The 27,015-nt window shown below is 39.2% G+C and overlaps 1 protein-coding gene across 7 annotated transcripts in view; it reads right to left on the bottom strand.

Annotated features, from left to right (window-relative positions):
* Positions 1-27,015, bottom strand: part of CDK19 (cyclin dependent kinase 19) — a 173,371-nt gene that overhangs the window by 16,954 nt on the left and 129,402 nt on the right. For all 7 annotated transcript variants that reach the window (XM_055535187.1, XM_055535188.1, XM_055535191.1 and 4 more), the window contains 2 exons: positions 7,878-7,935; positions 3,166-3,297 (listed from right to left, as the gene is read on the bottom strand). In XM_055535187.1, the coding sequence (XP_055391162.1) occupies positions 3,166-3,297; positions 7,878-7,935 (190 nt within the window). The remainder of the gene's footprint in view (positions 1-3,165; positions 3,298-7,877; positions 7,936-27,015) is intronic.

Genomic DNA, 27,015 nt, shown 5'->3' with positions numbered 1-27,015 from the left:
GATGCCAAATCAAACTCTCTTTTATATGCTCTGAATAGAAATAATACTCATTTCTGATATGAACCAGGTACACAGAATTCTAAGAATGAGTAACTGTATATTTATGTCTGCTATGAATATATAAGCTAACGAATGTGGGGATTATTATTTTTCTATCTTAACTTTTTTCCTCACTTCTATCCAGAATAAATAATTGGGATGACTAAAATTAGAAATCAGTGATTAGGTTTTTATCTTTAATTGCTAAGTCTCATTTTTACTGAGCTAGTAAGTCACAAGCTGGTTAAAATTCAATTTCAGTTCTCCTTACCCTGAGGAAATTAGAAATATAGTTGGTTTCCAGTTCATACCCAATTACCTTTATTTCCAAAACTCACATCTACTTTTTATTACAACAGTAGAGCAGTTAATCAGAAAATATTCATAGAACTATACTTCTCAAAGTGTGGGGACCACACACAGCAGAATCACCAGAGGGACATGTTAGACACAGGCTGCAGGTTTGCTAGCAATCTCTCAAAGTGAGACATTCTTTGGTGGGGCATCATTTTGTTTAACAAGGTTTCTGGTTGAGTCTTCCTTCTCTTCCTCGAGTCTCCCTTCTGACACAGACTGCACAGTGCTAGGTAAGAGCCCAGCGCACGGGAGGTTCTGCTGTTATCACATCCGGTACTCCCACCCTGTGCCCCGCGTTATCTCACCACCAGTCCTGTTCTAAAGCACCAACTGTTGCTCCCAGCTAGCACTCCCCTTTTCTCTGTCTTAACTTTTGGCCCCTTCCTAGCCTCTGGTACCTTCTGAGATTGTCTAGATTTTATTGTTCTCAAGAGAGAGAACTAATACCAGAAGAAGCAACCATAATGGTAAATGTCTCAAAAATAAAGCCCCTCAGCGCACCCACTGGAATGGAAACACAGTCAGGCTTATTCTAAGAACCGCTCTCTCCCAGCGGTCCCCAACCTTTTTGGCACCAGGGATCAGTTTTGTGGAAGACGATTTTTCCATGGACCAGAGTTGGGATAATCCAAGCGCGTTACATTTATTATGCACTTTCTTTTTTTTAATATAAATTTATTTTAATTGGAGGCTAATTACTTTACAATATTGTATTGGTTTTGCCATACATTGACATGAATCCACCATGGGTATACACGTGTTCCCCATCCTGAACCCCTCTCCCACCTCCCTCCCCATCCCATCCCTCTGGGTCATCCCAGTGCACCAGCCCCAAGCAGCCTGTATCATGCATCGAACCTGGACTGGCGATTTGTTTCACATATGATAATATACATGTTTCAATGCCATTCTCCCAAATCATCCCACCCTCGCCCTCTCCCTGAGTCCAAAAGACTGTTCTATACATCTGTGTCTCTTTTGCTGTCTTACATACAGGGTTATCGTTACCATCTTTCTAAATTCCATATATATGTGTTATTATACTGTATTGGTGTTTTTCTTTCTGGCTTACTTTATTTCTAATCTAATGCCACCACTGATCTGACAGGAGGTGCCAGTCCACGGCCCAGAGGTTGGGGACCCCTGCTGTATCCCTTCCATTTACTTTTCGTATCAAAAAAAGTTCTCCCAACTTCAAAGACAGCTGCCACTGCCCTTGGCTGGTAACGGTGACAGCCTCTGGTCAGGGGTCTTATTACTACAGGCTCAGCTGCCAGGGGATGGGTCTGAGGTCAGTCTCACATGCCTCTACTATCAAACACATATGGTTTTCCTTATGGTGCTGTGGCCACTCATAGCCTTTTTCACTAATTTAACAAAATCCTTCAGTAGTACTTGTGAAGAACTAACAAGATTCCACACTGTGCTAGTGTCTCAATCACTAGACAAAGGAAGTATAAACGTGTTCTGGGTATCTAAGTTTTGTAGAAATCAGACCTCCTGATGAATGAGGACATTACCATATTTTAATTTTTGTTTCCGTTTCTACCCATGAAGAGGTTAATTATGAGTCTGATCTCTTCAAATGTGAGAACTTCCTTGATAACTCTTTGATAGTTCTTTTCAGATTTTTCATAAGCTTAACAGAGAAAGGATTATGCTTGTCTATTTTTAATAATTTTATAATTTAAGTGTCTTTATCAAATAGAACTTGACCAAAGGAGCTAAATGCAGTCAAAATTAGTCTAATACAAGTAAACAGAATTCAAGAAAAGGAAACTTTAAAGAAACACAGTGAGCAAAATGTAGGTACCTTATAGAACTAGGCCTTCACATTAATGGCCCCACTTCCTCCCTCCCTGTCTTCTCTTTTCACCTCTTTTAAAGCAGTACCTAGGTTTGAGGGCAGCTCTGTCTTCCCGACTCCCTCAGTTGGCAGCTGGGCCCTGTGAGGACACTACAGGGCCAGGAAGTGAAATCTCCGATGCCTCTGTTCTGAAGCAGACTTTAAATCCTACAAATTGTGTTTTTAACAGGTTTTCTTGTTCAGCGTTTACACTTGGTGAGATGGCAAGATGCTGAGCACAGCTAGTCTACCCAGGTTCTATTTCCTACCTTAATGGAGAAACTGCCATTCTGATAACTATAATGGCAAGAGAAAAGGATTAGTCATATTGTTTCTTGCTTAGGAAAGGACTGACTGGTTAACTTTTTCCCAAATAGCAGGGGCTCCCTCCAGTAACTACACTATTTCAGTTTTTCTGTTTTTCTTTTTGTGAAGAAAATTCTAAACCTCTCTCCAGTTCTTCTGATCAATAGTAGGTAGGTGCAAAACAAAATCTGCATTTTATCATTTCTAGGCAACATAACAAGATCAGACACTTGTATTCTCTGAAAGCAAATGCTTTCTTTTAGGCCCAAGAGGGAGGAGATACATGTATACTGATGGCTGATTCACACTGTTGCACAGCAGAAACCAACACGACATTGTAAAGCAATTACCTTCCAATTAAAAATAAATAATTAAAAAAAGAAAATGCTTTCTTTAAAAAAAAAAAGAATCATATTCTCCTAAACAGCTGAAAATCTAGAGCTACAAGAATATAAAATCTGGGCATAGAGATGACAACAGGACTTTTACAAAGCCATACAAAGTGGCCTTTACAAGGCAGCTTTGTTATGCCATTGAGTATTTATCATAAATGCAGTATCATACAATAATGATATAATACTTACCAATTACAAGTAAATCATTTCACACTAACTTACCAATGGCCTTTGTATAATGCCTTGCACCAAGCAAAAGTTCTGGAGCCCGATACCAGAAAGTCACAACTACAGGATCCAAATCTGCTAGTGGCTTTAGAGGAGAATTGAATAATCTGGCAAAGCCCATGTCAGCTAAAAAATAAAATCAATTAATAAAAACTCAGTGTGGCATGCTGTTATAACCATGATGACAATAGCCACTAACCTTACAAAGCAATCCTTTCCAACCCGTGGTCTGTACCAGCACCAGGTCTCCCCTTCTGAGGGAGATACTGTTATTGTGCCTATTTGACGGATGAAGAGACTGAGGGTTTAGAGATACTCTGCCTTGTCCAAAGTCACAGAACTAGTAAGTAGAGAGTCAGAATAAAAATCCAGGTCTGGTTCCAGATTCCTGGCTTTCAGAGACAGAATAATATTTGTGTGTGTTTTTAAAATAAAGTCTAAAAGTTTTCATGATTATGACTTCTGTATGCCTATATATCTAAAATCTTGAGTCTATCTTAGTTCAATCTGTGCCGGAGTTGGCTTTTATGGACTCAGGAGAGCCATTTTAAGTATCTTCCCAACACAGTGTTCAGTAATGTCATGTTTGTGGCTTGAAATTGGCTATGGTGGGAGTATTTACATCACAAAAAACAGTGCATGCTATAAACTGGGGTGACTTTTTTTCCCCCAGAGAGCCAGCTGTTGTATAGTTACCAGAACATCACATACATGTTTTCAAGAACATATACAGAATACGTAAGAGAATTTGTTACAACTCAGCATTTAACAAAGCTCTATACCAAAGCTAACTAATTTAAATATTAGAGGTATACGAAAGTAGTAAAAAGATTATTACTATTGATATAATAATGTACTGGTTACTATCTAATTTTCTTAAGATTTCCTAAAGAACATATCTATAAAGCATTTCAGAGCTTACAAATGATTTTCATATACATCATTTATTGCTTCATTTAATCCTTATAAGAATGCTGGTTTAATAAGTATTCTCCCCCTACCCCCACTTCTGTGATGAAGAATCTAAGGCCCAAAGCAGTTCAATGACTTGCCCAAAGTCATAGGGATAGGAAGTAAAAATGCCACTACTCAAGCAAAAACCATGTTATAATTTAGCAGCTATGTTCTTAACCATGGATCTGATATACAACAGATTATACATATGCTAATTGCACGTCACAAAGGTAAAAAAAAAATCACAAATACAAGCCTCTATAATTTTAAATAGGTAATACATACAGTATATTTTGATTATATAATGGTCCCTAGTGTATTATACAGTGCACAAGCAGTACATTAAAGTTGCAACTATAGAGTATCATTTAATCTAAAACCAATAGGCTATGAAATGCATTCAACTTTTAATTTACAGTGATTTTATTTCTTTACAGTTTGAATAATTTACAGAACTTTCTGAGAATGCTTCGGAGAACATAGGTCTTAAAAAATAAAGCTATCCAAGGATGCCTGTGCTGATGCCTACACTTTTTAAACCAAAATTCCCTATAGCAAACAAAAATAGTCAAAACCAGTCTACCAATATTACACCTACCTCAAAGCACTGCTTTATATATTGAATAGATGTTGACTGTTGTTGATGGCAAAGTAATATGATGGAATACTCTTCCCTCCATTGAAAAGCTCCTATTTTTAAGTAAAGGCTAAAGCCAATATTTCTCCCCTTATTCTCTACCTTCTTAGCTTTATGTAAGCCAATCAATTCACTGAAAAATGAAATCAAGCCCAGAGAAACAATAAATACTCTTAAAAATAATTCCCATATATTGTATGAACTTCAAAGGAGTTTCAAACCATTTTTCAAATGATTAGTAGTTTAGACTAAATGTAACTAGCCTAAATGTTACTAACACCTATTTTCCTAAAGTTGGATATGAGTTAAATTATTCAGTTCAACAGAGGTAGTAAAATTGTGGTGTGGGTGCTGATTAGTATCAAATGACAGAAAAGCAGCAGAAGGCAACGTCTACATTCAAGGAGCTTACATAAAGGTGAGATGACTTTTCACTCATAGATAGAGTAGATAAAAAGGGTAAGTACTGTAAGACTAAAAGGAAAGTTGCTACTGGTTTCTATTAGACTCAAAGAGTCTTATTGCAGGAAGAGGTTATGTCTCCATGGTTTTATCTGGAACAATGTCTGATAAACATTTGCAGAAGTGGACTAAATGGAAAGTGGAACTTGAGCTGGCTTCTGAAGGAGGAACCACTGTGAACAGTAAAGAAGGCAACGAGCATTTTAGGAAAGGCCCACAGGTCTCCGGTGCTGGGAGCGGAAGCCTCTGATACAGGGAGGGCACAATGTGTTTTTCAGTCAGACTACTATGCTTTTTCTTTCGATCAAAAGAGAACTATATTAAAGTGTTAAGCATAGATATCAAAGCATTACTGTTTTAAAAAAATAAGGTGCTAGTAAAACAAAATATAAAAACAATTTAATCAACTAGGTTAACTGTAACTCCACCAGACCTTTAATACTAATTGTTGTTTACTTTTAACCCTGACTTTCTCTCTAATCTTGGGCAGAATTATAATCCTAAATTCTTAACAATAAGGCAACTAACAGGCCTGGCTAGAATGCAGAATTCATGTTGAGTAGCAGAGCTACTTGGGAGACTAAGGAGAAGACTGAGATAAATATGATGACAACATTGGAGAGTAATTTGGTTTGGAATTAATGGAATATAGGTTGCCACCAAGACATCCAAATAGAGAGTTAGAGTGAGAGAACAGAATTTGAGATCCAGATCTTAAAATCATTTTCATAAAACCCCAAATTTTAAGGCCATAACTTATCAATTCCCTAAAGAAGTAACTGTAGAGGAAGGCCATGTCTCGAGCCAGTGCCTAGGGTGTCTTGAAACAGAAGGTTAGTAAGAATAAGAGATAAGAATGAATAAAATGCAGAAGTCACAGCAAAAGTAATAGAAAAACAGAATTATGTGATGTCACAGAGACCAAAGTAAAGACACTCACACCACCAGACTAGCTAGAAGAACAAATGACAAGGCAGTAAAAAGGAAAACAGAAACTAAACACAGGCTACTGACGTGGTAAGATAAAGACCAGAGGTAGCCTTGTAGACAGCAGTTTCAATAGAGGAACAGAATTGATGTCAGAAAAAAAATAACATAATAACAGATTAGGGTACGTGAAACTAATATGTAAATGATTTTAGAAGTAGAGGAACAAGGGGAAAAAATTAAACAAATGGTAAAGAAAACAAAATGGATATGAGAAATTTTATGTTAAAATTGGATTATGAGTGTTTAAAGGTGAAGAGGAGAAACTTGAGAAGGAAAGAACGGAAAAACTGTAATTAGAAGGACCAAAGTACAGCAGGAAGGTATTTAGAAGCTAGAAGGGCACGGGATAGGACTGAGGAGAAACAGACACTTTCTCTGAGGCTGCTTCAAAGGCAGAGCTGTGCTGACAAAACGTGGTCAGTCAGGTCACACCAGATAGCTTTGCTATCACTAGGCAGCAATGTTTTGTGAAAGAGACCCCAGACTTCCTTTGAAAGGCTGAGTAAGCTGCCCCCTCTGTAAATCCAGCTTTACTTATCTGCAGTACCTACCAGAGGGTGGCTGTGTAAAACAAATGAGATGGCATACCAAAGTGTCCGTTTTAGTGTCCCCCACAGGAGGACCATCCTTTACTTCCCGAGTGACCAGCAAAAACTTGGTACTCAATAAAAGTGTGAGGGTGAAACAGAAACCAGTGAGGAAGGGTAGAAAAGGGGATGAGAGGGAAAGAAAGCAGCCACCTGGTTCTTAACAGAATTTTTTTATGATTCAATCTCAAACTCAGAGTAGAGGTTAAAGAAAGAAAAGTTGGTTTAGAACAGCTTCTTCAGGAACTGGGCTAGTGAATTAACGGAAGAAGCAGAAGACCAGGCAGCAGGGCGCGCTTGGTTGGGGCAGGACAGAATGAATTTGCAGCAGGCAAAGCTAGCACAATTCTGGATCATTTCTAGCATGATAAATTCTAATAGCAAAGAAAGCAGCTTGATAAAATTTAAAATCTTTCTTAAAAGCACTGAACACTGAATAAATAAAATTAGAATAAAGCATTTCTCAGCTTATCTTCTCCCCAAGTATGTCACAGGTATAAATGATACCAGTTTCTTTTAGAACTTTCAAGGTTGCAGAGAAATTTTTAGTACAGAAACAAGACTTCTGCCAGTGCCTTAATCTAAGACTGGCAAGTGAGAGTCTATACACATATATATTCATTTGGAAAAGATATGTTGGTACCTGGCACAAGACATGCAGCAGGGAGAGGGGAGGGCAGGGAGGTGTCTGGGAGGATCTGTGTGTATAAATCAGGGTCAGGGTGGGAAGGATGGACTCAGGGAAACAACATTTGGTAAAGCTGAGACAAAAGTAAGATTCCCGGGATTGTGTTTCAGGTGAGTGTAATAGTAGCATTACAGTAACAGGAGCAGAAACACAGGCCTGGAGTACTGGATGGGAAGGCATTTTTGCTGGCCTCAGCTTAGAATTATAGAACCTTATTTTGGGAATAAATCTGAGGGATTTTATAAACTACCTACATTTCCCAACATCTTGTCTATGAATACTATGAGGAATTAATTTTAAAATTCCTTAAATAAGAGTATTAAAAAGGGAAACCATCTTTGCAGTCACTTTAGTTTCTTAATAAGGTATTTTAGAAATAATTACCTACCTATTTTGACTCTCCCCCTCTCAGGACCTTCTCCCATTACTAGGATATTTGCTGGTTTCTAGAAATAAAAATAGAGCATTCAAATTACTATATTCTTTTTGACATGCTCTAAAATGGAAAAAAGTTCTTAAAATATGAAAATGTCACTTTTGGATTTTCATCAAAACTATAACTGAATAGCAAGTACCCTCTACATTAAGCATTTGACATACTTGAAATTAGCACTAACTTTCTAAAAACATCCTTGCTATAGAAACATCTTATGTTCAAAATTGTATCATACAAATAATCACAAAGGAATTAAAGCTATCATTTCTATTTACCCCTCAGAAGTAATGACTAGTAATAATTTTTAAACCTTTATAAATTATAAGCTGTTCTATTACTGCACACAACAAAGGGCTTTTGTCGTTGAAAATTTTTATATAAATTCCCAGCCACAAGATAATTACCTTCATTTAAATGAGTCAAGTGGAATATTTCTTGCTAAATAGTTCTAAACTACTGTAGGAAAACATGGTCAACATTCAACAGACTCCATTAAAATTCATATACCTTATAGTTCATGCAAAAGTGAAATTCCAAGTATCATCTCAAGAAAAAGGAAAATAAAAGTCAAGGCTAATACAGAGCCATATAAAGAAAAGGGTAGGCTGAAAATGTATCCACCATCTTTTAAGACTTTTTTAAAAGTCATTCTTATTTGTAGACATTTGAGTAACATTTTAAAGGAGAAATTAACAGGATTTTGTGACTAGTTGAAGGCAGAGAGGCTTTTGGGCAAGTAAGCCTCCTCTAAATTCTCTGAAGAGAAAATTTATGATTCATTTATTTAATCAATGAATATATTTTTAGTATCTTCCAGGACAGTGAACCATACTAAGAACTAAAAGGAAAAATAAAAGCACATGAAACCAAATTCCTAAGTTCCAGATGTTCACTATATAAATAGAAATATCAGAAGCTTTGTGTAATACTAGAAGCTAATGCTAATTATGAATTATAAAGAAGACTGAGGTCTTGGGTTAGAGGTTAAACTAGATTACTTTTAAGATCTCTTCCAATCTGCTGGCTCTTTTTAAAGTCTCAATGAAAACAATAAGCACTAAAAATAAAAATGAACAGGGAGGAAATGATTAGTTTCCATTGTTAAGGGAAATGTTAACTGAAGGTGGGGGGCAGGGGTGATGTCCACCATCCAGATCCTGAAAAATGAACAGGAGCTAGCACAGTAGAGCACATGAAAGGTAATGACATAAGCTTGGGAGAAAGTAAGAAGTCTGACTTGAGAGAAAGCAGAGGACAAATGTCGTAGGCAGCAGAATGAACCTAGACCCTGCATTGTCTTAAACGCCAGGTGAAGTAATCTGATCTTTATATTACAGGCGGCGAGATTACAGGAAGTATGAGTGAAAGTCGCTTAGTCATGTCCGATTCTTTGTGACCCCATGGACTATACAGCCCATGGGATTCTCCAGGCCAGAGTCCTGGAGTGGGTAGCCTTTTCCTTCTCCAAGGGATCTTCCCAACCCAGGGATCGAACCGGGGTCTCCTGCATTGCAGGCGGATTCTTTACCAGCTGAGCCACCAAGGAAGCACAGGAAAGGGGGAGGTGTCAGAACTGGGTATGGGTCATAAGGGCCCCACCCAAGGACTGCTCAGCAGAAATGAAGATGGAGTTATGGAGCTGAGGAACATTTTAAAGGAGAAATTAACAGGACTTACTGACTAGTTGAAGGCAGAAGACAAAGGGTGATAAAGATTTCACCAAGGTTTTGAGGTAATGTGACTGGCAGAATGGTGTCTTTGTGATAGAAAATTTATGAGAGGTACTGATTTGGGAGGGGGAACAAGAAAGAGAAGATGACACATGGAGTTGTGTCAGAGGCCTAGTCGCACTAATCAGGACAGTGGAAACAGGAAGATTCAGATTTGAAGTTTATTGTCACTGGAGTGTGATAATTGAAGACATGAGACATGATTAGTTAACTATAGCAGAAAGAGAAAAACAGCATAAGACAAAAACCAAACCTTCAAAATAAGTCTGACAACTATTTATCAAAGCTCCATTATGTATAAAACACTATATTGCAGACTTTCGGGAAACAAAGAAAAATAAAACATGAAGCCTTATCTTCAAAGAGCTTAATAGCTAGTAGGGAAAGAGAGAGAACTTTTAGAGTACAGGGCAGATTACAAAAAGTACCAAAACAGCAAAAGAAATTGCTGGGATTAGATGATTCTTCTCAGTGAATATCAGGGTAGTCTTTAGGAAGGAAATGACTTTAGATGAATTTAAGAATGACTAAGATTTTGATAAGCATAAACAAAAGAATGACTTTCAGGCTCAGAGAACCCAAAAGTTAAGAGCACAGTCACAAAGAAAACCCACAGACATAGAGCATGCTGAAGAGCCTAGAAGTGGTATGATGTGACTAGAGCATAGAAAGCTCAGTGAAGAAATAAATGTCACATTAGAGAAACTACAATTTATTCTATAGGCTGAGCCAAGACAAGACACTGAGATAATCAGATCAATATTTAGGAAAAAAAAAATTCTGGTAGTATTATGAAGGATGAACTGGAAAAGACAGATGGACCACAAAGTAAAGACAGAAGCCAGTCGGAAGTGGACTACAACTGGGGAAAAGTTAACTTGTGACAACAGTCATGGGGGAACATATAAGAGCATTTCAAGGTAAAAGCTCAAGATTTGGCATTGCTTTTTTTGCACCACCTTCTCTACCCTCCACAGTCATTCGTTCAACAAATACCAACTGAGCATCTAGCAGTAATTTAGATCCTAGAGATATCATACTAAACAAAACCAGGCAAAATCCTTAACCTCATGAGCTTATATTCCAGTGGGGAAAAAAGGATAATAACAAATATACAGTACATCAGTATTGATCAGTACCATGGAAAAATAATAAGGACAATACAAGAGATTTCTGCATCTAGTTTTATGGCTGACTTCTGTCCATGGAATTCTCCAGCAAGAATACTAGAGTGGGTTGCCATTCCCTTCTCCAGAGGATCTTCCCAACCCAGGGATCAAACCTGGGTCTCCCACATTGCAGGCAGATTCTTTACCAACTGAGCTGCCAGGGAAGCCCACTCTTAATAATGCTCTTGTCTTAAAAGCTATTTTGTATAACACTACTGTAGTTGATTCTTTTAGCAGTTTGCGTGCTATATCTTTTAATAGCCTTTTACTTTCAGCTTTTTTTGAAATCAACATTAAGTCCAGTACTATAAAACAATAAAGACATATGCATTAGAAAGGCAGAAACAAAACTACTGTTATTTTCAGGTCATATAATGATCTACATAGAAAGCCCAAAGTATTTACAGACAAATTATTAGCAATAGTAAAAAAGTTTAACAGGAGGTATGGCTACTTGAACAGTATGAACAAGTCAACTGTACTTCTATGTCACAAAAAAAAAGGTAGGAGATACAGTTTTTCAAAAGCAGCATTTCTATAGCAAAAACAAAACAAAAACCTGTAAGATGCCTAGGAATAAATATATCAAATGATTTATAAGATTTTTATATAGAACACCTTTAAACCTTATCTTAAATGACATTAGGAAGTTGTAAATAAATTAAGAGCTCATGTTTATACATAAGAAGACTCAATATAGTAAAGACATCAATTCTCCCCATACTTATCTATATATTCAATACAATTTGCATCAAAATTCCATCAGAGTTTCCTTGCGGGACTTGAAAGCCTGATTTTAAAATGTATGTGGAAGAGCAAACAGCTAAGAATAGCCCAGAGATTTACAAGGTATTAGGAGGAGGGGATGAAGAGAAGAATCTGGCTCATGATTTATTTTAAAGCTATCGTAATTAAAACATTATGGGACTGGTACAGAGATAGGTAAAACTGATCAATGGGAGAGAATGGAGAACTGAAAGAATAAGAACCTCAGATCAGTGGAGAATGGAAGAATTAATCAATAAATAGTGCTGGCATAGCAAGTTATCCAAATGGGGAAAAAATAAGTAAAATGAATCCTCACCTCATACCATATATACAGTAATTTCAGGAGAATTAAGGAATTAAATGTGAAAAACAAAACTTTAAAACTGAAGGAAATAAAAACCTGGAGTATATCTTTCTGACCCTAAAGTAGGGAAGAATATCTTATGCTATGCTATGCTATGCTAAGTCACTTCAGTCGTGTCCGACTCTGTATGACCCCATACATGGCAGCCCACCAGGCTCCCCCGTCCCTGGGATTCTCCAGGCAAGAACACTGGAGTGGGTTGCCATTTCCTTCTCCAATGCATGAAAGTGAAAAGTGAAAGTGAAGTCGCTCAGTCGTGTCCAACTCTTCACGACCCCATGGACTGCAGCCTACCAGGCTCCTCCATCCATGGGATTTTCCAGGCAAAAGTACTGGAGTGGGGTGCCATTGCCTTCTCGGAGGGAAGAATATCTTAAACAAGATACAAAGAATAACCATAAAAGGAAGGACTGATAAACTTGGCAATTAAAGCAACTTCCAATCATCAAAGATCAGGAAAATAAAAAGACAAACAGGCAGAACTATTTGCAACATGGATCAGCCACAAAGGTTTAGTATCCAGAATAAAGAACTTCTACAAATCAAGATGAAAAACAACATAAGGGAAAAATGGACAACATGTCTGCACAGGAATTTAAAAAAAGAAGAAAACAGTTTAACCACTAAGCATACGAAAAGATGCCACACTGTATCAATAATGGGGGAAATGCAAATGAAAATCCTATTGAGATACCATTTTATTATACCTAGCAGACTGGTTAACAATTAAGAACAGTTGAGTAGGAAATAGGTCAGGGGAAATTCCAGTACACTGCTGGTGGGAGAATAAACTGGTACAACTTCTTTGGAAAACAATTTGGCATCATCTTGCAAAATTGAACAATTGCATACCCTTCAACTCAGTAATTCCCTTTTTAGATACACTAAAGAATATCCATAGTGCCTTTTGTAATCCTCAAAAAAGAAAAAAAAATCTGGACATAACCCAAATTTCTAGCTAATAGGAAAATGGAGAAATTAAATGTGATAGACTTACACAATGAATTTTAAAAATAGCAGTGAAAATCACTGAATTACAAATAAAGGTAAAAAATGTTCAGATCTTGGAAGCACTATGTTGAAGGGAAAAAAGCACACTTCAGAAGACTATATATAGCAGGATGCCATTTTCATAAAACTTAAAACCAAGCAAAGCTAAAAAATAGCTTAAAAATGTACTGTCTAGGCATATATACAAATGTGATAAACCTATTACTTTTGAAGGGGTGAATAATAGATTCAAAATTCAGGATGTTTTGTTACTTCTTGGGAGGAAGCGGGACAGGATAAAGGGGAAAAGATAAAACAGAAACAAGCTATTGGTAATGTTCCAGTTACTGGGTTAAGTGATAGGCTCTCGACTGTTTCACCATGTAAGGTACACACAAATCTGTCGAATATTCTTTTTGTGTTTATCATACACTAAGATAATACAGACAAAAAGTAAAGGAATAGGGATAAGGTACTGATGACAGTGGGTTAGAAGGGTGTTATTTTTAACATTACTTAAGCATTCTTTCGGAGAAGGCAATGGCACCCCACTCCAGTACTCTTGCCTGGAAAATCCCATGGATGGAGGAGCCTGGAAGGCTGCAGTCCATGGGGTCGCTGAGGGTCAGACACGACTGAGCAACTTCACTTTCACTTTTCACTTTCGTGCATTGGAGAAGGAAATGGCAACCCACCCCAGTGTTCTGGGGTGGAGAACACCAGGGATGGGGAGAATCCCAGGGATGGAAGAGCCTGGTGGGCTGCTGTCTATGGGGTCATGCAGAGTCGGACACAACTGAAGTGACTTAGCAAGCATTCTTTTAAATTACTTAGACAATACTTCCATGAGAAGGTCATATTTGGGATAAGACCTGACAGAAGTGCAGTAATAAGGGAAGAGCAGTTCAATGCCTGAAGACGGGTGAACTGCAGACATACCAGGGAGGACAGTGCTGGGCAGAATAGAGTGATAAAGCACTGATGATTCTAAACAGAAGGAAGCCCAAGGGAGGGCTGGCCTGCTCTTTCAATGGTTCTGCTTTTGGCACAAGTCATTTCAGTACCAGAACTGGATAGGTTCTTGAGCACGTCTGGCCTGTGCTCTGAAAGTTATGAGGGCTGCCGTAAGATTACCAGTAGGCCAAGGTCATGGTTGTTTGGAGCAGTTAGGAAAAACATTGGTGAGCTGGCAGGCTGGCTAACTGGAAAAAAAGCAAAAGGGTCAATGTGGTTGGAGTCCATGTGAGAAGAGAAGTAGAGAAGGGGTAAGGCAAAGGTTAAAGAGGGAGCTGCCCATCACAATGTGGGGATGTGGAAAGACTAGGTTTTACATAACTAGAATAAGCATCATTTTGTTATCTTTCTGTCTTATCCATAATTTTTACAAATTGCATGATTTATTATGTGTGTGTGTAAAGAGCAATAATGCATAGGAACCTGGAATGTTAGGTCCATGAATCAAGGCAAATTGGAACTGGTCAAACAGGAGATGGCAAGAGTGATGTCGACATTTTAGGAATCAGCGAACTAAAAACTGGAATGGGTGAATTTAACTCAGATGCCCATTATATCTGTACTGTGGGCAAGAATCCCTTAGAAGAAATGAAGTAGCCATCACAGTCAACAAGAGTCCAAAACAAAGTACTTGGATGCAGTCTCGAAAACGACAGAATGATCTCTGTTCATTTCCAAGGCAAACCATTCAATATCACAGTAATCCAAGTCTATGTCCCTACCAGTAACGCTGAAGAAGCTGAAGTTGAACAGTTCTATGAAGACCTACAAGACTTTCTAGAACACCAAAAAAAGATGTCCTAGGGGACTGGAATGCAAAAGTAGGAAGTCAAGAAACATCTGGAGTAACAGGCAAATTTGGCCTTGGAATACAGAATGAAGCAGGGCAAAGGCTAATAGAGTTTTGCCAAGAGAATGCATGGGTCATAGCAAACACTCTCTTCCAACAACACAAGAGAAGACTCCTCACATGGACATCACCAGATGGTCAATACCGAAATCAGACTGATTACATTCTTTGCAGCCAAAGATGGAGAAGCTCTATAGTCAGCAAAAACAAGATTTGGAGCTGACTGTGGCTCAGATCATGAACTCCTTATTGCTAAATTCAGACTTAAATAGTCAAAACTGTGGTTTTTCCAATAGTCATGTATGGATGTGAGAGACTATAAAGAAAGCTGACTGCCAAAGAATTGATGCTTTTGAATTGTGGTGTTGGAGGACTCTTGAAGAGTCATTTGGACTGCAAGGAGATACAACCAGTCCATCCTAAAGGAAATCAGTCCTAAATATTCATTTGAAGGACTGATGCTGAAACTAACTCCAATACTTTGGCCATATGATGTGAAGAGTTGACTCATTTGAAAAGACCCTAATGCTGGGAAGGACTGAAGGTGGGAGGAGAGGGACAACAGAGGATGAGATGGTGGATGGCATCACCGAATCAATGGACATAAGTTTGAGTAAACTCCAGGAGTTGGTGATGGACAGAGAGGCCTGGCATGCTGCAGTCTATGGGGTCATAAAGAGTCAGACATGACTGAACAACTGAACTAAACTGAAGAAAGTAGGGAAAACCACTAGACCAAGTATGACCTAAATCAAATCCCTTAAAATTATACAGTGGAAGTAAGAAATAGATTCCAGGGATTAGATCTGATAGACAGAGTGCCTGAAGAACTATGGATGGAGGTTCGTGACACTGTACAGGAGACAGGGATCAAGACCATCCCCAAGAAAAAGAAATGCAAAAAAGCAAAATGGCTGTCTGAGGAGGCCTTACAAATAGCTGTGAAAAGAAGAGAAGCAAAAAGCAAAGGAGAAAAGGAAAGATGTACCCATCTGAAATGCCGAGTCCCAAAGAATAGCAAGGAGAGATAAGAAAGCATTCCTCAGAGATCAGTACAAAGAAACAGAGGAAAACAATAGAATGGGAAAGAGTAGAGAGCTCTTCAAGAAAATTAGAGATACCAAGGGAACATTTCATGCAGAGATGGGCACAATAAAGGACAGAAATGGTATGGACCTAACAGAAGCAGAAGATATTAAAAAGAGGTGGCAAGAATACACAGAAGAACTATACAAAAAAAATCTTCACGACCCAGATAATCTCGATGGTGTGATCACTCACCTAGAGCCAGACATCCCAGAATGCAAAGTCAAGTGGGCCTTAGAAACATCACTACGAACAAAGCTAGTGGATGTGATGGAATTCCAGTTGAGCTATTTCAAATCCTAAAAGGTGATGCTGTGAAAGTACTGCACTCAGTGTGCCAGCAAATTTGGAAAACTCATGGCCACAGGACTGGTCAGTTTTCATTCCAATCCCAAAGAAAAGGCAATGCCAAAAAAAGGCTCAAACCACCACACAATCTCTCTCATCTCAAACACTAATAAAGTAATGCTCAAAATTCTCCAAGCCAGGCTTCAACAGTATGTGAACTGTGAGCTTCCAGATGTTCAAGCTGGTTTTAGAGGAACCAGAGATCAAATTGCCAACATCCACTGGATCATAGAAAAAGCAAGAGAGTTCCAGAAAAACATCTATTTCTGCTTTATTGACTATGCCAAAGCCTTTGACTGTGTGGATCATAATAACTGTGGATAATTCTGAAAGAGATGGGTATACCAGACCACCTGACCTGCCTCTTGAGAAACCTGTATGCAGGTCAGGAAGCAACAGTTAGAACTGGACATGGAACAACAGACTGGTTCCAAACAGGAAAAGAAGTACGTCAAGGCTGTATATTGTCACCCTGCTTATTTAACTTCTATGCAGAGTACATCATGAGAAATGCTGGGCTGGAAGAAGCACAAGCTGGAATCAAGATTGCCGGGAGAAATATCAATCACCTCAGATATGCAGATGACACCACCTTTATGGCAGAAAGTGAAGAGGAACTCAAAAGCCTCTTGATGAAAGTGAAAGTGGAGAGTGAAAAAGTTGGCTTAAAGCTCAACATTCAGAAAACGAAGATCATGGCATCTGGTCCCTCACTTCATGGGAAATAGATGGGGAAACAGTGGAAACAGTGTCAGACTTTATTTTTTTGGACACCAAAATCACTGCAGATGGTGACTGCAGCCATGAAATTAGAAGACGCTTACTCCTCCGAAGGAAAGTTATGACCAACCTAGATAGCATATTCAAAAGCAGAGACATTACTTTGCCAACAAAGGTCCGTCTAGTCAAGGCTATGGTTTTTCCAGTGGTCATGTATGGATGTGAGAGTTGGACTGTGACGAAAGCTGAGCGCCAAAGAATTGATGCTTTTAAACTGTGCTGCTGGAGAAGACTCTTGAGAATCTCCTGGACTGCAAGGAAGTCCAACCAATCCATCCTAAAGGAAATCAACCCTGAACATTCATTGGAAGGACTGATGCTGAAGCTGAAACTCCAATACTTTGGCCACTCGATGCGATGAACTGATTCATTTGAAAAGACCTTGATTCTGGGAAAAATCGAAGGCAGGAGGAGAAGGGGACAACAGAGGATGTGATAGTTGGCTGGCATCACCGACTCAATGGACATGAGTACGAGTAAACTCTGGGAGTTGGTGATGGACAGGGAAGCCTGGCGTGCTGCAGTCCATTGGGTTGCAAAGAGTCAGACGCAACTGAGCACCTGAACTGAACTGATGTATGTGTGTCCTGTTCAATCTCTGATGGCAGGGTTTGGAGAGATTATTATTTTCTACTACATTATATATTTCCATAATGTTTGACTTTGTATGTTTTGGTATTGTTTGTAATTAGAGAAGTAGTATTTTTAATAAGAAAAAAAAATAATGCTGAGAGGAATAAAGGGTAGAAGAACAAGAGCCAATAAAAGAACTAGTGAAGGAGCATCCAAGGTAAGAAAACATAGGTAGCATAGGCTTCTAGAAGCTAAGAGCTTAAAAAGGAAAAGGTGGTCTTCAGGAACAGCAGAATGCAAGCTGAGAAGAGGCAATTTAGAGACAATCAGAAGGTCATTGGTGACTTAGAAAAAATAATTTCTGTGCATTTACAGAAGGTAGCTGCAGTAAATGAGACCCAAATAAGTGGGAAACAGGCAAAGGCAAATTTAGTTTGTTTGTTTGTTTGTTTGTTTGCCATGCTCTTGTGGCATGCAGGACCTTAGTTCCCTAACCAGGGACTGAATCTGGCCCTCAGTAGTGAAAGTGTGGAATGCCCAGTAAAGGGAGATTTAGAGTACATTTTTCAAGGCCTTAGTGAGAATGGCAATCTCTGGGATATAACAGTTTTTTAAATTGTAAAAGTATCAAGTAAACCATCTTATGTACCATTTGTTACATTATTTGCAGTTCCTAAAATTTGAGCTTAAACCCTTTAAAAAAAAAAAGAAAGATGTAACATAAAAATACAGAGTATGTAACAAAGGAACAAAAATTGTTTCACATAAGAAATGAAAATGGGGACTTCCTTGGGGATCCAGTGGTTAAGACTAGGAACTGCAGGGGACATGGGTTCAATCCCTCATGAGAGAACTAAGACCCCACATGCCCTGCGGTGCAGCCAAAAAAAAAGATGAAATGAAAGTAGATTATGAGCTGCTGAATGGGAGAAAACCAGGAAGCCAGTCTTGGTCACTGTTAGCTAACTCTGGTTAGAAGTTCCTGTAGTTGTGCTATATGGAAACAGGGAATACGAACAGGAGCAGCACAGTGGAATGAGGATAAGGAGAGAGAGACAAGGGTCTAGCGGGTTCTGAAGTCAGTAGAGAATGATTTTGACATGTCTATTGGAAGCCCAGGGAAGCTGTGAGTGTGGGATCTCCATGTAGATAGAGCCTGAGATGAGGGCAGAAGTGGTGACATGATTTAGGAGAGCAGTGACTGTCAGCTCTTTTGTACAGGCTGAGAAAGAAACCCAGAGTTTGGGCAGTATCCACAGAGAAAGGTTCCTGTAGTCAAGTTAAAATCTGGAATCGCAGAGGGAATCATTTTGAAATGCATACCTCTTAACTGGGATTAACTATCCCCTTCAGAATACGTAAATAATTGTTAAGGTCATAAGATATCTGATGTTTGAAAGTAACAACAAAATAATGTGATCGCCCATGAAAATGCATTTAACTAGGGAACTATCTTCAATATCCTGTCATAAATCATAATGGAAAAGAAAACAAATAAAAATAAGATGCTTTTAACTTTTCAAAGCATTTTCACATCAATTTCCCTGTTTTTTTTTTTTGTTTTTTTTTTTTAGGAGAATTACTCAAGAAATACAGGGCTGGGGGCATGTCTCGGAACAACTCCATCTAACCCTCAAGATTCCACACTCAGGTGTGTTTACAGATATTATGCTGAATTTTCAAAAGACTAACTTTGACAGTGATTAATTAACTGAAGGTATATGCTATTAAAAAAACAAAGGAAACTGCAGCTCATGCACACCCCCCCCCGCACATAAACCTAAAAGAATGGAAAGAGGATACCAAAATGGTTCTGACCTAGTTACATTCCAATTAACACAGACGATGCTGTACTAAAACCCCTCTTCTTACTGTGAACACAAAATGCCAGCTGTGAAAGAAAGTGATACTGCTGGGTTTGCACACTTTAGTTACCATAGAAACAGTAGAAATGGCAGGAGTTGGAAACCTCGTATTTAACTTATCAGCAATAAAACTGGATAGACAAATCAAGGCTGCAGGGTTCATTTTAGTTAAATTGTATTTAAAAGGCAAAAGTCAGGGAAATAATGAGATAAACCATATGATTACTCAGAAATTTTTCTTGAAATATCTGCATTTTACAAGAATTAGTTAATCGTTGAATGTACATTCATGATGTTTTACGTGTATCTTAGATAGGTTTTTTCTTTTATAGAATCAATTGTTTTCCACAGGGTTAAGTTTATTTCAGTTAATTGGCACATCATAAATAGAACAGCCTAACAATATACAATTCATCCTATTAATTTGCTTTACATTCCCTGCCCCAGGACATTTGGAACAAAAATAAGAAACCCACAAGATGACTCTCATCAGTACCAATAAAGAAGACAGAAAAACACAAACACAATTGTCTACAATCCTGAATGACAGGAAAAAACCAATCAGATATCAATCAGACTAGTTTCTGAACAATGAACAGTGCTAGCCTAATATTAGTGGCTACAACTATTCTTTTCTTTAAATACAGAAGTGGCACGACTCTCGTCACATCTGATACAGAAGTACGTTCCCAGGAGAAAATCCTCAGTTTATGTTCCTTTGTTTACACTGTTCTCCATTGTTCACCTTGAACAAACAAGATTCTGTGTTTCAACAAACAGGGCAAAAAACTAAGAAACATGCTTTTTTTCTGAAATACAACACTCAATTGCTAGTAGCATCAGTCTTATCATATATTTACCCTTTAAAATAACTTGATAGTAATTGCTTTAAAAATATAGAGTATCTGATTATTGTGACTGCAATCTCCTAAAAAGCAGGGAAGATATTTCTGCCACCACTTTATGTATCTGTTGATTTGCTGGATGAATGAACAAATAAATGAATGAGTGAAAATTGAGTGAAAATTGCCAATGGTCAGTAATCATGGTCCTTTGATAGGCAAGTTCTACATTTTAAAGGAAACTGTAAGAAACTAGAATAAACACTTACCCTGAAATATGCCAAGCTCACTTCTGAACACACTTTTTAAGTCCTAATTTTACTTTATTCCAGGGTTTCAATAATCACTCATGGCCAATGATTCCAAAATCTATTCCTCTAAGTCCCTATATATCTAGAGATATGTCAGCTGTATGCTGGTCATCATCTCCACAACCATCTCAGATTCAACGTGTTCAAACTGCATTTTCCCTACCTCTCTGATGGTATCCCCTTCTCAGTCACTCAGTCAACAAAAACAGAAGTCTGAGCACCTGTCTTTTATTCCTCAAATCTAATCAGTCCTCAGGTTTGATTATCTTACCTCCTAAAGATTTATCTACTATCTCCTCCTCTCTGGGCTTCCCTGGTGGCTCAGTGGTAAAGAATCCACCTGCAACGCAGGAGATGTAGGTTAGATCCCTGGGTCAGGAAGATCCCCTTGGGAAGCAAATGACAACCTGCTCCAGTATTCTTGTCTGGAAAATCCCATGGACAGAGGAACCTGGTGGGCTACAGTCCATGGGGTCGCAAAGAGCTGGACAGGACTGAGCACACACACATGATCTATTATTGGCATCCCCAATCTGCCTGCAATACAGGAGACCTAGATTCGATCCCTGGGTTGGGAAGATCCCCTGGAGAAGGAAATGGCAACCCACTCCAGTATTCTTGCCTGGGAAATCCCATGGTCAGAGTGGCCTTCAGTCCATGGGGTAGCAAAGAGTCAGACACGAGTTAGTGACTAAACCACCACATCTGTCCTTCATGCACTTACTTCTCTTCTCTATCGGTGGTAAAGAACCTGCCTGCTAAAACAGGAGACACAGGTTCAATCCCTGATCTGGGAAGACCCCACATGCCCCAGAGCAACTAAGCCTGTGCACCATAACCACTGGGGCTGTGCTCTAGAGCCCAGGAACCACAGCTACTTAAGCCCCAGCATCTAGAACCTGGGCGTGCATGCATGCGAGCTGAGCTGCTTCAGTTGTGTCTGCCTCTTTGTGACTCCATGAACTGTAGCCCGCCATGTTCCTCTGTCCATGGGATTCTCCAGGCAAGAATACTGGAGTGGGTTGCCATGCCCTCCTCCAGGGGATCTTCCTGACCCCTTCCTGGCAGGTGGGCTCTTGACCACTAGCACTACCTGTGTAGCCCCCTAGGGCCCATGCTCCACAACAAAAGACGCCACTGCGATGAGAAGCCTGCAGACGGCAACTAGAAAGTAGTTTCTCTCCCCCAAGTTAGAGAAAAGCCCGTGCAGCAATGAAAACCCAGCACAGCCTAAAAAAAAAAATTTTTTAAGTCTACTGTAATCTGGTGCCCACTTCTCTCTCCTTCCTCCTCTTTCACTACTTCTTGTTTTGCACCACTAATATTAAAGTGCTCCCAGTTTCTTACCCCTGGAGAAGGAAATGGCAACCCACTCCAGTCTTCTTACCTAGAAAATCCCATGGATGGAGAAGCTTGGTGGGCCCCAGTCCATGGGGTCACAAAGAGTCAGACACAACTGAGTGACTAACAGTTTCTTACCCCATGCCCTTATTCATGCTGTCCCCTCTGCCTGGAATGCTCTCCCCACCCACGGCCTCCCAGTTCATTCTTATAAATTTCTCCTCATCGTTTCAGATTCAGCTCAGTGTGAGTCCTCCAGGAGAGCCCCATCCCAACTGGTTATGTATTCTTCTGTGCTCTCAGCATCTTGTACATAGCTGATACCTGAATATACCTTATAATTTCTTTTTTAAAAGAGATTTCCTTTATGACTATCCATTTATGTGTATCTCCCCCTACCCCCATGCATTCATTAGGAAAGGGACTGTATTTCATCTGTGCCTGTAGTCTCAGTGCCCAGCCTACTGTCTGGAACACCTTAGAAGGATGAAATGTGTTTATAAAGCAAATATTCTAAATCTAAAAACCGGTACTTCTCCCACAGAAATCCAGGAAAATGGCATTAGGTTCCATAATTCTGTAAGTGTCATACTTTCGGTGTATTGTGGGTTAAATAGGCCTTTGTATTCAAGAGAACCTAACCACAATTTAAAGTGCCACTTCTAAGCAAAAATTCGTTCCCAGTTAGAAACTATGTATTTATAACAAGATGCAGGCTGTCTTAAAATGGGAGCAGTCTATAATATTAAATGCTATGATTAATTTCATTTTACTTTAAAATGGTCTAGCGGTAACGGGCATCCTTGTTAATTAAACCTTGGTATTCATGGTAAACAGCTGCCAACCCAGCACCGCAAGACAGTGAACAATGCACTTCTTTGTCTTTGCCTTTTAGGAGTGGTCACAGGCCTGAACAGCAGAGATAAGGTTTTCTTTTCTCTAACAAGAACCAATAAAAAGCAGCCTTTATAAAAAGCTTAATGCAAGACAAACACATGTATCCAGAAGGCTATATACCTAAGTAACTTCAAGGTCACCAACAGTGTATAATCAAGATACATTCCACATTGACAGCAAGGCCAGGAAATAAAGCCACAAAGACACTCAAATGCTATCCTATTTATTAACTAGTACAGTCCATCTGCAGAGAAGCAACACTGGTAGAAAGCAGTTTTCTTTTTACATTTGTGACATTCATATTCAAATCAAAGAATTCAGTCTTATTACCTTGAGAAATTAAGAATGTCAGAGGTAGAAATTAAGAAGCTGAGCCCTCTCAGTTTACTCATGAAGAAATGCAAACAAAACAAAACAAAAAAACCTCCAACCTCAACCAAGTTCACTGTCCACACAGTGGCAGACCCAGGATTAGAACCCGTCTCTCAGTGGTACGCTCTAGGCCAAGCTTATGAGAACAAAAGCACACCTGGCAAATGAACAATTGGCTTGCAGCACTCACCAAGAAAAGACTTCTACTCTGATGGTACTTAGGTAAAAATATAATCACACAAAATAACCATCATAAGTAATCTCCCAGTGAAATGAACCATCAGTCCTTAAATGCAAGATCCCCTCTTGATGAAGATACTGCCATTCCCAATAAGGGATCTAAATCATCCTGTGTGTGTGTGTTAGTCGCTCAGTTGTGTCCGACTCTTTCGAAACCCATGGACTGTAGCCCGCCAGGCTCCTCAGACCATGGAATTCTCCAGGTAAGAGTACTGGAGTGGGTTGCCATTCCCTTCTCCAGGGGATCTTCCCAACTCAGGGATCAAAGCCAGGTCTTCTGCATTGCAGGTGGATTCTTTACCATCTGAGCCACTAGGGAAGCCCCGAATCATCCTATAATGCTGCTCAAATAGAATGTCAGTGGTGGGCAGGGGCTTTTGCACATGCCACACAACCACTCAACTCCTACCTTATCCTTTCCAGCTCAGCTCAAACACCAGTTTCAAAGAAGACTTTCTGACCTCCTGGATTAGGTCAGTTCACACTTTAAATCCTCTCAAAGCACCTTGATCTTTTCCTTTATTGAACTTACCACAGGTCTTTTTCAAATTATCATATATTTAGTCATGTGACTGTTTAATGTCTATTTCCCTCCTAGTCTAAAATCAAGTTTAGGAACCTTTCTTGTTCATTTTGCACACCACTGTATTCCCCACATCTACAACACAAGGACCAAAACAAATACTTGTGAGAGTTGCATGGTAGGTAGCAAGAATGAATAAATTAATGATCCTTGTTCTCGGCTCTTCCTCACAGATCAGAAGGTGAAGATGCCCTTTGTATGGGGCAGTTCTGACAGCAGCTGTTGAACCCTTGCTCTAGATGAAACACCCCAAATGAGCTGTGATATTGCCTGTGGTGGGCAGAATGGTGGCCTGCCCTCACCCCCAAAGATGTCCACGTCTTAATTCCAGAAGCCTGTAACTATGTTATATCACATGGCAAAGGGGAATTAAGGTAGCAAATAGAATAAGGTTGCTCAGGTGAGCCCAATGGAATCACAATAATCCTTAAATGTGGAAAGCAGAGAAGAATCAGCATCAGAGTGAAGCAATGAAAAGGACTCGACCAGCCATTGCTGGTTTCAAAGCTAAAAGGAAGGAAACCAAGATCAAAGAATGCAGGTGATCTCAAGAAGACAGGAAAGGCAAGAAAGCAGATTCTTCCCTAGGGTCTCCACAAAGAAACAAAGCCTTGCCAACACCTTGATTATTAGTTCAGTGAGACCCATTTTGGATTTCTTAACTCTAAGATACTTTGTGTGTCTTAAGCCACTAAATTTGTGGCAATTTATTACAGTAGTAATAGGAAACTAATGCACTGAGTTTAATTTTATTTGGAAGCATAGTCTCAGTTGCCTCTCAAGAGTCTAGTCTTGACCAAAGTCAAGATCTGAAGGCTTGGAAGTGACCACCTAATGACAGCATCTGTGTCTGTTCAATCCATAATATCAGGTGCAAATAGCTCTTAATAATGTTTATTGTGCTCTGTTAAACTAAAACCCTTAGTTTACGTTGGTCTTTGAGAGCTACCCTGAATTTGCCACTGACTTAAGAGGTAAATGTCATTTGCTAACCCCTGTTGTTCCCACCCACTCTTGGGTCTTTAAATCTTTCACAGCTAAATGATCAGGCCCTTCCTTGGTATCTGCTTGCATGTGTGCTAAGTCACTTCAGTTGTGTCCGACTCTTTGCAACTCTATGGATTGCAGCCTGTCAGGTTCCTCTGTCCAGGGGATTCTCCAGGCAAGAATACTGGAGTGGGTTGCAGGGGATCCAGAATCCAGGGGATCTTCTGGACCCAGGGACTGAACCTACGTCTCTTATGTCTCCTGCATTGGGAGGCAGGTTTTTCATCACTAGCACCACGTGGGAAGCCCTCCTTGGTATCTAACAGTCTTCTAATGGAGAAGGTTTGTGAATAGCCATGCAACTTGGAATTAGCCTGGGTCCTTTACAAATTGGGTAAGAAATTATTATAAAAATTTGTGGGAGCTTCCCTGGCAGTCCAGTGGTTAAGACTCTGCTCTTCCAATGCAGGGGATGCAGGTTCAATCCCTGGTAGGGGAAACTAAGATTCCATATTATTTGTTGGTGTGGCCAAAAAAAAAAAATTTTTTTAATAGTATACATATTTTCTTAAAAATAGAACCACCATACAATCCAGCAGTTCCATTCCTGGATATTTTTCAGGGAAAAAAAAAAAAAAACAGTAATTCAGAAAGATATCTGCACCCCTATGTTCAGTGCAGCATTATTTATAATAGCCAAGATACAGAAGCAACCTAAGTGTCCACTGATACACAGATAAAGAAGATGTGGTGTATACACACACCATGGAATATTACTCAAGTCACAAAAAAGAATAAAATCTTCCATTTCCAACAATATCGATGAACCTGGAAGGTATTATGCTAAGTGAAGTCAAAGACAAATACAAAATGATTTCATTTATATATGGAATATGAAAAGCAAAACAAATAAACAAACAAAACAGAAACAAACTCGGAGACACAGAGAACAAACAGGTGGTTTCCAGAGGGGAGGGGTGGGAGGGGATAAGTGAAATAGGTGAGGGAGATTAAGAGGCACAAACTTCCAGTCACAAAATAAATAAGTTATGGGAATGAAAGGTACAGCATGGGGAATACAGTCAACAATTTTATAATAACTTTGTATGGTGACTTTGGTCTTTGAAAACTGCCCTAAATTTGCTATTGACTTATTGTGATCATTTTGTGATGTATAGAAATATCAAATCATTATGTTGTGTACCTAGAACCAATGGAGTGTTGCAAGTCAATTATACTTCAATAAAAAAATAATAAAAAAGAATGCCTGTGGCAATATATATATTTGTCCTAATTCATCAATTTGTAATTAAAATGAGTGCATTTTATTGCATACAAGTTCTACTTCAATAAAATTAATAAAATAGTATGTCTGAATTAATTCTTCAGTTTTAAACATAGGACTCAAAGTACTGCGGCTCCTTCTGTATGCCCTGGTTCCTCACCAGTTTCTGCCATTGCCGTCATTGTGGAAGATTATCTTGACTATATAACCTTTTAGGGACTATGAAGTTAACTTGGCAAATAACCTTCTGTATCATGTGTTTCTGAGTGTAGGCAATAAAACTATACTGAACTCAGCGATCATCAAAAGAATCTTGACCCTGAGCTGAAGCTCAAGAGGCCTTAGAGGCCACTGTGAGTCAAACCACGTCCCCTTTGAAGCTGACCCTCTAAGAAGTGTGATTCTTAGTGTGTATCACCTGCCTGTGCAACAGATGGTAGAGCATTATGCTCTCACTCAAACCGACAGATGTATGGAACTCTGCTGGAAACTCCACTGACTGGGCTATGGGTATGGATGATGGAAAAACTGACATGCCAAAATGAATTGCAGCCCCACATCTACAAAACACTTCAATAATCCCTTCTTACATTTGTGAAGTATGTGTGGCAGGATCTAGAGTATTGTAAGAAACATTCCCTTACCTATCTTCACAAGGGCTGTACAGAGGGAGCAGGACAGGAGTCACTGCACAC

This window comes from Bubalus kerabau, chromosome 9 (genome assembly GCF_029407905.1).
Source record: "Bubalus kerabau isolate K-KA32 ecotype Philippines breed swamp buffalo chromosome 9, PCC_UOA_SB_1v2, whole genome shotgun sequence".
NCBI lineage: Eukaryota > Metazoa > Chordata > Mammalia > Artiodactyla > Bovidae > Bubalus > Bubalus kerabau.
Note: the sequence above shows the minus strand (reverse complement) of the source record. Positions and strands in the feature narration are given on the sequence as shown.